Genomic DNA, 12811 nt, shown 5'->3' on the forward strand with positions numbered 1-12811 from the left:
CGCGGGGATAGGGGGGGGGAAGGGGGAGTGTATCTGGCCATCTCTGATGCATCCACTGCAGCCATCCCGCCAAAAACCATGCCCGCCATCGCCCGCCAGCTCCTCGCGAGGGGATATGCCACCGCCGCCACCGCAGTCAAGGTGCGTATGTCCGCTCACCGCGCAGCCCACGCTCACGCCCCGCAGGCTCCCCTCCAGCTCAACTCGCTCACCGGCACGTATGCCACCTCCACCTACCTCGCCGCCTTGAAAAAGTCCCCCAAGGACCTCGAGGCCCTCGCAAAGGACGTCGAGGCCTTTGACAGGAAGATCAAGGAGGACGCAAAGGTCGCCGCCTTCATCCGTACGTGCACGTCCCCCCGCGGGTCCCGCCGCGCTCATCCTGCCCGCAGAAAACCCCACCCTCTCCGCCTCGGAGCGATCCACCGCCCTCTCATCCATCGTCCCCTCGGGCGCCTCCCCCATCCTCTCCAACCTCCTCTCCGTCCTCTCCGAGAACGGCCGTCTCGCTTCTGCGCCCAAGGTCTTTGCCGACTTCCACTCGCTCATGGCTGCCTACAGGGGTGAGCTCGAGGTCGTCGTCACCAGCGCCGAGCCCCTCGACTCCAAGTCTTTGAACAGGCTCGACAAGGCTTTGAAGGGTACCGAGATTGCCCAGGGCAAGACTTTGAAGGTTGTCAACAGGGTAGGTCGCCGTGTGCGGGCATTGACGGGCATGCGTGTGCTCATCCATTCTCAGGTCAACGACAGCGTTCTCGGTGGTCTCCTCGTCGACTTTGGAGACAAGACTAGTGAGTGCAGATGGACGTGTTGTGGGGCTGGACTGACTGGATCCAGTCGACCTTTCTGCCTCTTCCAAGGTCAACCGATTCAATGCCGCTCTTACCCGTGAGTGCAAGCCGCTGACTCGTCGTACGCACTGTGCTGATGATATTTGCAGAGGGTGTGTAAAATGTTTAGAGTTGAGTAAAACTAGGACCAGAATGAATGAATGGCATATTTGGCAATTTTCAAAGAGTCGTTGAGCGTGTTTCAAGTCATTGAGCGTATATGTGTGCGACGAGCAGTGTAAAGTGGGGCTTGACTTGATACTATACTTTGTCGGGCTGCTGTACGTGTGGACCTTTTTGCGGGCATGACGTGGGCGTTGTGGATGGAGATTTAAACGTTGGCAGTGGTGTACAGAGCGAGGTGTGTAGGTGCCCCTCCTGGGCCGAAAAGACGGAAAGGGTTTGTGTGTGTGGCTCCTTTGTGGGCCGGTGTATGGTGCGACTGGGTGCATGCTTGAATATAAAGGCGTTCACGTGAATCCATATTGAAAGATTATACTGTACTTGTACTGGTACATAACGTACAGAGCCTGTCACTGTGGAAGAAAACTGACGGACGCCGCGACGCGCGCACGAGTTGAAAGTTTGATTCCATTCCATACGTATACCCCTGCTGTCAAATTACTTTTGTAAATACACATATACAGCTCTCGGCCCTTACTCTCCTCCGCCATGCCCCAGCACGATACCGTCCCCTCCAGGCCACCTTCAGATGCAGCCAAGTCAGACAACCTCGCCATACAAGACCTCTCACGCGAGGTCACCTCCACAGGCAACATCCGCCTGGCGGCAAAACGTCTCGCCCAATCCGCCCAAGCAGAAAAAGTGAGAAATCTGAAAGAACGCGCGAGCACACGGGCTCAAGTCGCACAGCCATATGCCAGATGGGCAGATGATCCAGAAGAAGCTGAATATCTTCAGTCCAACGTCCATGCCCAGGCAGCAGCGCATGTAGAAGACCAGGTCCTTGTGAGCGATGAGGAGGAGGAAGAAGAAGAGAAAGAGGCCATGGGTCACATGCAGGAAGTCGTGGATGGTCTTTGGGTTGGCGATTTGGTCGCTGCGAATGATGATGACGAGCTTGAAAAAAATGGCATTGTGAGTTTTGTGTGTGTGTTGTGTGGGTACTTGGCCCAAAAGTTGCTAACATGGTGTTTGGGGCAGAAAAATATCCTGTCTGCACTCAGACCGTCTCTGAAATTCTCAGACAAGTACGCGGTCTACCCATTAGAGATTGACGACTCTGCGGATACCGATTTACTCTCCCACTTGCCTAGCTGTGTGGCATGGATCAAGGAAATTTTAGATTTACGTCAAAAGGCAGCAGAGCCTTCATCACAGAAGAATGGTACCGAAAACGGCGAATCGCTGAAAAGGTCGCCAGACATTGATACCGTAGCCCAGCCGGGCAAGCCGGGAGGTGTTCTGGTCCATTGCCAAGCTGGCATGTCCAGATCAGCCAGTATCGTGGCGGCGTATCTGATGAGCCAGTATGATCTCGACCCCATGGAGGCAATGACGATGATCAGGGAGAAGAGACCCGTAGTAGAGCCATCTGCGACTTTCTGGCATCAGCTGGGATTGTTCTACACTACAGATGGCAAGGTATCATTAAAAGATCGATCCACTAGACAGTACTATATGGAGCGAACCACTACGCAGTTCATCAGTAAGTTTTTTGTCTTGCCTTTCCGCCCCCTCTCTTACTTCATCTCAAAAATTCTGACATTTTTCTCCGCGTAGACGGTGATGGAACAGCGCCCTCTATGGAAAAGATGGCCAAGTACCCTGCATCACCTTCCCCGTCCAATCCTCCTACGCCCAAGGACCATGCCCGTCGCAAGATCCGATGCAAAATGTGCCGACGCCATCTGGCTGTGCGAGAGCATATGATGGACCACATTCTCGATCAAGCGCCTCCTGTACCCGCCTCCCGGCCCCGTACACCTTCAGGCGCATCCATATCAAGCCAAAGAGCAAGTTTTAGCAGTAACGCTGGGATGAGATTTACTGATGTCGTGGGAGAAGGCGCGGGTTTTTTGACAGAAAGGGAGCGGAGGGGTAGCCAGGTCAGCGATGTGATCAACCCCTTGACTGGCTTGCCTGGTGCATTGTCAAGAAGATCCAGTGCAGGCGCCGGGTCCAACGGTGCTGTCAGCCCTACAGCAACCCAGACGCTTTACGAACGAGACACTGTGACGTCGCCCTTGTCCATCTCCCACAATCATCACAACAACAACAACAATAACAACACTACCCATCCGGCCTCGCGACGAGGACCCATTCTCCGTAATCATTCCGAGCCAGCTGGAACTGTACCACCACCCCCCGTTCCCTTACCTGCTGCTCATAGCACTACTTCTGTACCAGCTCCTCAAGCTCCCACGACCCAGCGTGCTTTACAGTCTGCGGACCAGCTTAACATGAGGTTACCGCCGCAGCTTTTAGCCCTTCGGATGGCGGGTATGGGTGGTGCCGCTGCCAATGCCGGTGCCAGCGCGAATGCTTCTAACCCTCCAGTCTCCCCGGGAACAAATACACCTTCCCCAGTCATTGAAAAAGAACGCAGAGACCAATCTTCATCTTCTATCAATACCAATGGCGGGGCAGGCGCTGCAGCAAGACGATTCAGTTCACTTGCAATGACTCCCAAGGATGAGAAGGAAGAAACGAAATTGTACGAGAGAAGGGCGAGTGGTGGGGAAGGAATGTATGGCCCACCACCTATACTTGTCAACAACAAATGCTCAGGTTACTTTGTTGAACCTGTAAGTCTTCTCTTTTTTTCGTATAGGGTTTTGAAAATCTGACAATGTGTTTTTTTTTTCCTTTTTTCTTTTGGCAGCTGACGTGGATGGAGCCCGTTCTCTCAAAGGGACAGATCGCGGGAAAGCTGGTCTGTCCGAATGAGAAATGCGGTGTCAAGATTGGTAATTTTGATTGGGCCGGCGTGCAATGTGGATGCAAGGAATGGGTGACACCTGTGAGTTTTTACAATGATATGATGATGATAAAAGAGGTGACACAAAAACTGACGCTGAGGTGCAGGGATTTTGTATCCACCGAAGCAAGGTGGATGAGGTTTTCTAATGTGCCAGTGAGAGGGAGTAAGGGACTTGGGACTAGTTGTTTGCATTGCATGTAGAGTTCTTTGTTACGCATAGCATGTTCTGAAAGATGCATGATATGATATGTATATGTTAACGCGAAACGGAGATGGATGGATGTCCGGATGAGATTTCAAGAATGCTTTACGTTCGTTGGCTATACTTGATCTTCTTCTCTCGTCCATCTTCATTTTCTTCACCGACCAGCATGCCCCCGCCTCACCCGGAACTCGGACGTCTCCTTACAACCTCACGCCGCATCTCCTCGAAATCCTCTAGGCTCCTCTCCACTTCAGCCTCCACACTCCGCCCTACCGACGAGGGACCACATTTTACTAGAGCACCAAAATCAACACCGTATGTCCTGGCCTTGAATTACACTCGGAAAGTAAACTAATCCGAAACATTTCAGTATAAAGTCCCAGACAGATTCATTACAGCACACTCAATTCAATGACCTATGGTCTCAATTACATCAAGAGTAAGTCTATTCTCCAATCCATTTCCGTTGCGCAATGTCTGAGATTTCCGATCAGATGGCCTAAACAGTCCAGCAGCAAGAATGCACCTCAGTCGATATCCTCGTTCCTAGACCTCTCATCTTCTAATGTCATCTCCCGCCCTATGAAAGGTGCTCGTAATCGACTGGCTCGCGCTAGCGGTGTGACTCCGCCCGAAGCAGAAGTCTTCAACGAAGTCATCTCCTCGATCCTCACATCATTTCCCTCGACCCCCTCTGATCCCTTCCTTGCCACAAAATCTGGAGCCACTGGATACGGTAGCAGCGAATGGGGCGACGGGGCTAAACAATTAAGGACGATATTTGACAGGAATCGGAGTGAAGATGACAATCTGGAGGAGTATGAAATGTTGGCAGAGGAGATGGACATGGTGTCGAGTGATCTGGAGCTAGTGGAATGGGCCAAGAAAAGGGTGTTCACTCCAATAGACCCATTAAAACCCGACGAAGGTACAGAAAAACTCAAGATATCGGTCGAAGACGAAACATCAGATACACCAGAGTCATCTCAGCCGGCGGCTGCTACGAGCTCGCATCAAAATACATACAAGGCCCCCGCCAACCTTCTCCCCTTGCTTACATTCTCCCCCGTCTATCCCAAAATCCTGACTCGTGTACTCAAAGCATTACGCGAGAATTTCAATTCTCCTCACCTCGTCCTCGCCCTCTTCCACCATGCCCAAACATCTTCCCTCGAATCCTACCTTTTTGGATGCTTGACAGGAGCCTATAACGAAGTCCTCACATGTCGTTGGGAAAGCTTTCGAGACCTTGATGGTGTACAAAGCGGGATTCGCGAGATGGAAATGATGGGTATCAAATGGGACAAGGATACCAACAGACTCGTCAGTCGGGTGGTTGATGAAGCTGGGAGAGAAATTTTACAAGGGGGAAGATGGGGAGAAGATGCGCTGCAGACGTTACAGCAACTGGAGAGAAAGCTGCAGAGTGATGTCATTGAGGAAGAAAGGTATCATGAGTTTGAGAGGAAGAAGCGAAAGAGGGAAAGAGAACGGAGAGAGGGCGGGGCAGATGGAGAGCAATGGGAGACAGGGAGGGCCCTCGGCATGCTATGATAGATTGGTATCGTACATGCATTATGCTGCCAAATGTCAATAGTAGGAATACAACATGTCCGCTGGCCTTCTGTTCTGCCCCTAAAGTTCATATTTTTACTGCTGCCCAGCTGCAAATCTGGCGTGGCTAGACGCAAACAGGCGTTCTTGCAATTCCAGCAGTTCTTCCTCCGTCATGCCCTTGGTATCTGGCTGTGATCGTACACGCTCCTATAACATCAAAGTCAGCCATATGCCCAACCATAAAAGGCGTAGTTCTCGCACGCATACCTTCTGAGCCTGTTTGAAGTCCTTGTTCGACTCTTCCACTTCGGCCACAAAGTCTTCAAACCCCAGTTGCTGGCTCATTAAATCAGTACAGTACATAATCATATTGTTCAAAAAATGCAGCGACCCACTTTGAGCGCCTCTACAACGTGCTCAGGTGATATGGTCTTTTTAGAAGAGGCCTCACAGACCATGTTGGATTGGGTGGAAATGAGCTTTATCCACTCTGTACAGGCCAAGAGTGTTCATCAGTCAGCACTGCGCTTGACAATTGAGGGATATACAGAGAGATGTGCATGCTCACCGGTACAGCAGTCAAAGATAATGTCCTTGGCCTCTTTTGATGCAGATATATCCTCTGGAAGCATCTCTGTGAGATAAGTCGGTCAGTTTTGCGCAGTGGCCTAGCATATACGGGCAAAAGGCGAACCTTGGATGATCTTGAGGACGGTAGCTTTCGGCAAGCTGACGTCGTCTTCGCCCTTACCATTACCTGTCATGCTGAGATATGTTTGGGATGAGTGATGAGATGGAAAGTGGGAAGAGAAGCAGTAATAGGGAAAGCGATAATTATAATTATCATTTGTTTTCGCTTTTCTTTTCGCGTTCGCCTTTGCCCGCTTCAGTCCACCTCACTCTATTTGTATTTCGCATTATTATACTCACAATTCCCCCCAGTTATTTGCTCCCAACATACACCCCGTCCTAGGCTCATCCATCAGACTCCATGAGCGCAACCAAGCGAGGAGCCACAGCCGTTCACGGCAGCAACCCTCAGGTATAGCCAGTCTTGCTCAAACGTCACCGCTCAATCTAACAATACTTGGCTGTCTTATAGTACCTCATTGAAAAGGTCATCCGAGCCCGTATATACGACTCTCTGTATTGGAAAGAACACTGTTTTGCCCTTACTGGTAAGTCCGCAGCTCGTGCTTGATTACTCGGCTGACAAGGTACCGTTATCTTGTATTCACTTGACTGTCGCCCTTTATCGTTGTTACTACAGCCGAATCAATAATAGATAAAGCCATAGATCTTCGTGCTATTGGAGGTGTGACAGATCGCCAAACTCCCACGCCTTTCATTTGTCTGGTTCTCAAGCTTTTGCAACTTCAACCCGAAAAGGAAATCCTGATAGAGTATCTGTTGGCTGAGGAGTTCAAGTACGTGGTTTCGACATCTGTACTCTTCACAAATGGACAAAAAACTGAAAATGAGGCAGGTATTTGAGGGCACTTGCAGCCTTCTACGTGCGGTTAACATTCAGATCATTGGAGGTCTATGAGATTCTCGAGCCATTGATGAAGGATTACCGGAAGTTGCGGGTCGTTCATGCCGGTAAGTTCATTCCTTGCAACTTCGGAAGACAAACCAACAGTCATTACAGGTGGTTACTCTTTGACCCACTTTGATGAATTCATAGACGAACTGTTGACCCAGGAACGTGTCTGTGATATCATTCTTCCCCGATTAACCCAGAGGAGCGTGCTGGAGGAAACAGAAGGATTACCGCCCAGGAAGAGTCTCCTCGTGCGTATTTCTTTTCTGTTTCGGCTAAATGGAATTTGACACATTTGACTAGGAGGATCAAGAGTCTGAACAAGAAGGCTCCCGGTCTCCGTCTCCCCCTCGATACACTTCCCGCTCACCCTCGCGCACACCCCCATCGTCCCCTGGTTCTCGTGGACGTTCTCGCTCCCGGTCTTCAGCCTCGTCAGGCAACCGTTATGTTTCGCGTTCGCCTTCTCCGAGTGGTAGCGAATTGGGTGGAGAAGAGGGGGATACAAGGGACAGATATATATCAAGAAGCCCAAGCATGTCCCCTGATAGGGTTTTGGAGGTTGCCGAAGATGATGTGCTGGAGGGTGATGTCTAATAATCAATGTATGCATGTAGAAAATTTACATTAAATTCTGCCTTTTATCATTCGTGCATTTTATATCTTATCATAATGTATCATCTCCTGGGTAATCCCCATCCCCGGGCAGACCCGCTACTGCCCATCTTGGTTTCCAATTCTCCAACCTTGGTAGATAGTTTGCCCGCACTGGAGTCGATTGAGCTCAATGCCCTCAAGTGGGCGCCAAGAATAGCAGAAAGCTGGCTAACTGGGTCATCTGGCATTTGTGAAGCTGCATCAGCAGCAGACGCCGAGGGTGTCCCGGGACGGTTCGTAAGAGAGGACGTGCTTGCGTCGAGGGATGATTGGGAGGTCGAAATTTTGTTTACTTGTTCAATCATCTGTGACAGGTTACGAGACAGATCATCAAGCTGTTTATTAAGATCCTCGGCAAGTGTGTAACTTGTTTCAGTGATTGTTAGCCAATAGCTTTTCCCAAGAGCCATCACTCAAGACTCACGCCTTCTCCCGTTCTCGATCAGCCGGCATCTTCGCCGCCAACGGCCTGGTGCTGTCGTTTGACATTTTTGCAATCTCCTTCTCATACACATCCAACATACTCTCCAATTGATTTTGCTGAGCCTCAAAGTAGTTCAACGGTTCATCGACAGCAGCTTGGGTCTGCTGAGCCTCCAACACTTGTCTTCTAAGGGCTGTAATCTTCATGATTGGAAGTGTCAGCTTGTACCCAAGACAAGGACAACGTTACCACCCACCTGGTTACCATTCCTGACCAAAATCTTATCCCATTCCCTCACCTCTCCTGCCTGCCTCTCAAACTCCCTCACTTGTTCTTCTAAATCCTTATTCCATCCTTCCACTATATCATCCAAAGCTTTGCCGCGAAGAAGGTTGGGAGCGGGTTCGCTGGGCTTCTCCACATTGGCTGGGGCGGAAGCAGTGGGAGCAGTTGGTACAGCAGGTGTAGTGATAGAAGCCGATGCGGTAGTGCTGGGCTTAGCACCAAAGAGACCACCGCTAGCCGGAGGGGCGGCGGTGGTGGTGGCGCTTTGACCAGCATCACCGGGCTTGGCTCCAAACAAACCACCAGCAGCAGGCGCAGGCGCAGGCGCAGCCGGAGTCTTATCCTTGTCACCATCTGCCTTTGCACCAAGCCCACCAAAACTGAATCCGCCAGCCTTAGGAGCCTCAGGCGCCTTGCCTTTATCATCTCCGGAGGCGGTTGTTGCGGATGTACCAATGTTACCAAAGCTGAATCCACCTGTTTTGGGAGCCTCTGCAGGCTTATCAGTCTTCTTTTCTTCGTTGGAAGCAGTAGTAGCGGGGGCGCCAAAACTGAACCCTCCCGTCTTGGGCGCTTCAGCCGGCTTCTCATCCTTCTTATCAGTGCTTGGGGCAGAAGCTCCAAAGCTGAAACCTCCTGTTTTTGGAGCTTCAGTGGTAGAAGGAGTAGCAGGTTTGGATCCCAGGTTACCGAACGAGAACCCTCCAGCAGCGGGTTTAGGTGCTTCAGCGGGTTTCGAGGCACCTACTCCCCCAAACAGACCACCGGCTGGAGCGGCCGGGGCAGCGCTAGCGGTGTCAGCTTTAGGAGCCTCTGTAGCAGGAGGAGCGGGCTTGGCACCAAAAAGACCCCCGCCGCCAAAAAGTCCACCTCCAGATGTAGTAGGTGGTGTGCCAGATGCGGGAGTTGATGAAGAAGCATCCTTGGCAGGAGCAGAGCCGAAAAGCGAAGGGGCAGCAGGCGTTGTAGTGGTGGCGGGTTTAGCACCGAATGAAAAGAGGCCACCACCGGATGAGGGCGCAGGAGAAGCAGAAGCGGCAGAAGCAGATTCTGCAGGTTTTGAACCAAAAAGTCCACCTGCTGTAGGCGCAGACGTGGTGCCGGCAGGTTTTGCACCAAACCCTGCAAATCCTCCCGTTGTTGACGCTGCGCCAGATGCTCCAGTGCCTTCTGCAGGTTTAGCACCGAACAAGCCACCACCTGTGCTTGTGCCGGTAGCAGCGCCTCCAAATAAGCTTGCCCCTGTACTAGCAGGAGGAGCTGCGGCTGGTGTAGTGGATTGACCAAAGCCACCAAAGGCAGGTTTAGAAGCTGGAGTCGTGGACCCAGTAGCCGTATTGTTCGTTCCAAACCCTCCAAATAGACTACCTCCAGAGGGTGCTGCAGGAGTCGAGCTGTTTGCAGCTGCCGTTGCTGGGTTATTGTTACTGTTTGTGCTGGTGGCGGTGTTGTTTCCAAACAAACCGCCAGAAGTTTGTGTCCCGCCGCCAAATAAGCCGCCCCCGGAGGCGGCAGGGGCAGCAGTGGAGTTGTTTGTGGTAGATGACGAGCCGAATAGGCCGCCACCGGAAGAGGGTTGAGACGAAGTGTTTCCAAATAGTGAGTTACCGGAAGCGGAGGGTTGGGCTGGGTCAGATGAAGAGAAGAAGAAGTGTAGATGAGGAAGAGTAAGTCAGATATAATCGAGAGAAGGCGCAGGAAGAGGTTGGACCTTTGGTACTCACGTTTTGAGCCGAAGCCTGCAAAGGGGTTTGGAGCGGCTACAAAAGGTGAGCAGAGCAGGGGAATGGTTGGGAAGACTTACCCATTGTAGACAGCTGAACGAATGTGCAGATGCAGTGGAGGGTTCTTGTAGAGTGCAGAATAACATCCCAAACTTAGTTCACGTAGGCGCGCATTGCCCAGCTTCTCCCCTGCGCGCCTTCCTGCCGCAAACTCTCTCAGCGACACTCACCACCAAGCTTCAAGTTATTATGTTGCCTATACTCTCTTATACCCTACTCAAAAGACAAGCACCATGTCTGCCATCGCAGTGAGTCTTCATCCGTTCACGGACACCACTCAATTCACGCTCACCACCAACAACTCAATTCACAGCCCGTTAACCCAAAGCCCTTCCTCCAAGATCTCACAGGCAAGGTCGTCTATGTCCGATTAAAGTGGGGTCTCGAGTACAGGGGCTATCTCGTATCCACAGATGGCTACATGAACTTGCAAGTGAGTCTTGTGCTCCGTAGCAAGAACTATGGGCATGGGTTGCAGCGGATGCTGTCAACCAGCTGCGGTTCAGGCGTGTAGAATACTGATCAAAGTGTCGCAGCTTGCTAACACTGAAGAAATTGAGAACGGCAAGTCAAATGGTGCTTTGGGAGAAGTCCTTATCCGTTGCAACAATGTTCTGTACATAAGGTGCGTGACCACAAGCGCACATGGAAATTGAAGTTGATGCTGACAATGCCGACCTGGTCCCTTTTTTTTTCCACTTGCCTCATACCCGTGGATCCCTATTAACTATGCTTCTTTACTTTAACGTTTTCTTTCTACAACAGAGAGGCCAAAGACAGGGCAGGCGGGATGGATCAAGATTAAATGATGTATGGTGGAGGCCGGAGGCCTTATGCACAATTAATCGACTGTAAAACTTAGAACTGGCATGCAGCTGCGACAAACTATTGGGGCTAACTCGCAACTCGCGGTGAGGTAATATGAGAGTTGTTACATGCAGAAGAACCCAAAGCAACTATCCGACCCGCATCTATGCCTATGCCATGTAAAATAAACCGATATGGTCTTTTATTGTTTCCCAACGTGAACACCAGCGAGCATGTCCGCAAGCCTACATCCCTGATCAGCTTTGTCCAATGATCCATAAACTGAAAATACAAACTCGTCAGTCTGCTTGTCGGAGACAGGAGGAAGCTTATCCTCTCCGGAAGCGCCCTTGTCAACACCATCGTCAGGCTCGCCGGTCTCCTCCTCTTCCTCCTCCCGCTCTTCCTCTTCTTCGCTCTCTTCCTCTTCGGACTCTGGCTCTTCCATGTCATCCACTACGTGTACATTCAGCCGCAGACCTTCTTCGTACTGATAGGGAAACTCACGCTCATCGAGAGCTTCTTCATGACCCCAGAGCTCCAATGCTTTTTTCAACTCCTCTACGCATTCGTCATCCTCAGAAAACCTGTTTCCATTCAATTCGAGCACCGTCAACTCTTTGAGATGCTGGGAGATAGCTACACTCAACAGCTCGACAGCACGCTTGTCCATCTCGCCATATTGTAACTTAAGGGATTCAAGCTTAGGATTAGACCCAAGGCTCAAACTGGTAGTGAGAGCAATACCTCCGGCTGAACCGAGCAAGCAGTCTGACAAGTTGAGATGCTTAAGATTGGGCCATGAGTCGAGGTGCTTGACAATCGCACGGGTTCCGGTCTTGGTAGCTGTGTTGTCTTGCAAGTCGAGGTGCTCCAACTCCTTGCAGTTAGACAACCCCTCGGCAAGAGCCTGGATACCCTCCATCCTGATACCATTTTGGGGCATCTTGACTTCTTTCAAATTTCGGTGTTTCCCAAACGCCGCAGCCCAGTCAGGTGCGCTACCGTCCTCCAATCGGTTTCGGCCACAGACAATAACCCTCAAACTAGACTCCTTCCCTTCCTTCTCACATTTGGCGCCGTTATTAAGCAAAGCCTTTGCGACGACAGAGCCTCCCCACGGTCCGAGACCGTTGTTGTTGAGCTTGAAGATTTGGAAATGGGTGTTGGACTGCAGGAAAGGTACGAGGGCGTCCGCGCATCGACCGCCAAAGGCATTGTCAGAGAGATCGAGCTCGACCAAAGAGGTGTGGTCAGAGAGCGCGTCGCACAAAGCGGAGAGGGCCTGAGGAATTTCAGAGATGAGTCGGCCGGTAAAGATATCTGCCAAGTCGACAACCTGCATAAGAGCATGAGCATTTGTGATCACATGGGAATAAAAGCCTCACCTTCAAATTGGTTTTCTTCTTGAGCACACTGGCAATGGCCTCACAGGCTTCAACACCCAAGGAATTGCCACCGAAATGGACCTCTTCAACATCTTCCATTTCTTCCAACTGGGAGATGTAGGGCTCCAACTCAGCCTTAGTGTTGGCCTTAATATTTTTACCGAGGATGGAGAATGCTTTGGACATAGTTGCGAGGTAAGCCTGTGAAAAGCGTAAAGGTATAGAAAGTGAACACAAAAGGACTGATTACTTTTCAGAAACAAACCATAGAAATCGGCGAAAAACAACATCACAGCGGAAGCTCTTTTCAGACCTTGACGCGCTTCGACGGAACGTACTGGGATCGGGACACCTGAAAACGGATACGACAAACAAACCGTAATTCTG

The 12811-nt window shown here is 51.0% G+C and overlaps 8 protein-coding genes; 5 read left to right on the forward strand and 3 right to left on the reverse strand.

The window, feature by feature from the left end:
• The first annotated feature begins 8 nt into the window (after positions 1–8).
• CNAG_01204 (ATP synthase F1, delta subunit) lies at positions 9–1277 on the forward strand. XM_012194000.1 has 6 exons: positions 9–141; positions 187–343; positions 393–685; positions 740–791; positions 838–888; positions 941–1277. The coding sequence occupies exons 1-6, from the start codon at positions 79–81 to the stop codon at positions 949–951; spliced, it is 627 nt and encodes a 208-aa protein (XP_012049390.1). The 5' UTR covers positions 9–78; the 3' UTR covers positions 952–1277.
• A 159-nt stretch (positions 1278–1436) lies between these two features.
• On the forward strand, positions 1437–4040 carry CNAG_01203 (dual specificity phosphatase 12). XM_012193635.1 has 5 exons: positions 1437–1928; positions 1995–2499; positions 2574–3598; positions 3676–3813; positions 3879–4040. The coding sequence occupies exons 1-5, from the start codon at positions 1503–1505 to the stop codon at positions 3918–3920; spliced, it is 2136 nt and encodes a 711-aa protein (XP_012049025.1). The 5' UTR covers positions 1437–1502; the 3' UTR covers positions 3921–4040.
• A 75-nt stretch (positions 4041–4115) lies between these two features.
• CNAG_01202 (hypothetical protein) lies at positions 4116–5633 on the forward strand. Its single transcript, XM_012193999.1, has 3 exons — positions 4116–4294; positions 4350–4418; positions 4474–5633. The coding sequence occupies exons 1-3, from the start codon at positions 4146–4148 to the stop codon at positions 5531–5533; spliced, it is 1278 nt and encodes a 425-aa protein (XP_012049389.1). The 5' UTR covers positions 4116–4145; the 3' UTR covers positions 5534–5633.
• Positions 5145–6351, reverse strand: CNAG_01201 (hypothetical protein). XM_012193998.1 has 5 exons: positions 6231–6351; positions 6105–6170; positions 5932–6026; positions 5804–5872; positions 5145–5743 (listed from the first exon to the last, which is right to left on the reverse strand). The coding sequence occupies exons 1-5, from the start codon at positions 6298–6300 to the stop codon at positions 5630–5632; spliced, it is 414 nt and encodes a 137-aa protein (XP_012049388.1). The 5' UTR covers positions 6301–6351; the 3' UTR covers positions 5145–5629.
• Positions 6352–6406: 55 nt separating this feature from the next.
• CNAG_01200 (pre-mRNA-splicing factor 38A) lies at positions 6407–7766 on the forward strand. XM_012193636.1 has 6 exons: positions 6407–6578; positions 6639–6714; positions 6807–6963; positions 7023–7138; positions 7188–7330; positions 7383–7766. Exons 1-6 carry the CDS (start codon positions 6528–6530, stop codon positions 7674–7676), a joined length of 837 nt encoding a protein of 278 aa, XP_012049026.1. The 5' UTR covers positions 6407–6527; the 3' UTR covers positions 7677–7766.
• CNAG_01199 (nuclear pore complex protein Nup62) lies at positions 7668–10275 on the reverse strand. XM_012193637.1 has 5 exons: positions 10250–10275; positions 10170–10205; positions 8417–10071; positions 8161–8360; positions 7668–8102 (listed from the first exon to the last, which is right to left on the reverse strand). Exons 1-5 carry the CDS (start codon positions 10251–10253, stop codon positions 7757–7759), a joined length of 2241 nt encoding a protein of 746 aa, XP_012049027.1. The 5' UTR covers positions 10254–10275; the 3' UTR covers positions 7668–7756.
• Positions 10276–10430: 155 nt separating this feature from the next.
• On the forward strand, positions 10431–11249 carry CNAG_01198 (small nuclear ribonucleoprotein F). XM_012193638.1 has 4 exons: positions 10431–10477; positions 10543–10662; positions 10766–10854; positions 10995–11249. The coding sequence occupies exons 1-4, from the start codon at positions 10463–10465 to the stop codon at positions 11032–11034; spliced, it is 264 nt and encodes an 87-aa protein (XP_012049028.1). The 5' UTR covers positions 10431–10462; the 3' UTR covers positions 11035–11249.
• Positions 11083–12689, reverse strand: CNAG_01197 (ran GTPase-activating protein 1). XM_012193997.1 has 4 exons: positions 12425–12689; positions 11544–12375; positions 11333–11492; positions 11083–11281 (listed from the first exon to the last, which is right to left on the reverse strand). The coding sequence occupies exons 1-4, from the start codon at positions 12608–12610 to the stop codon at positions 11239–11241; spliced, it is 1221 nt and encodes a 406-aa protein (XP_012049387.1). The 5' UTR covers positions 12611–12689; the 3' UTR covers positions 11083–11238.
• Positions 12690–12811: the final 122 nt, after the last annotated feature.

The sequence above is a fragment of the Cryptococcus neoformans genome, chromosome 5, assembly GCF_000149245.1.
Source record: "Cryptococcus neoformans var. grubii H99 chromosome 5, complete sequence".
NCBI lineage: Eukaryota > Fungi > Basidiomycota > Tremellomycetes > Tremellales > Cryptococcaceae > Cryptococcus > Cryptococcus neoformans.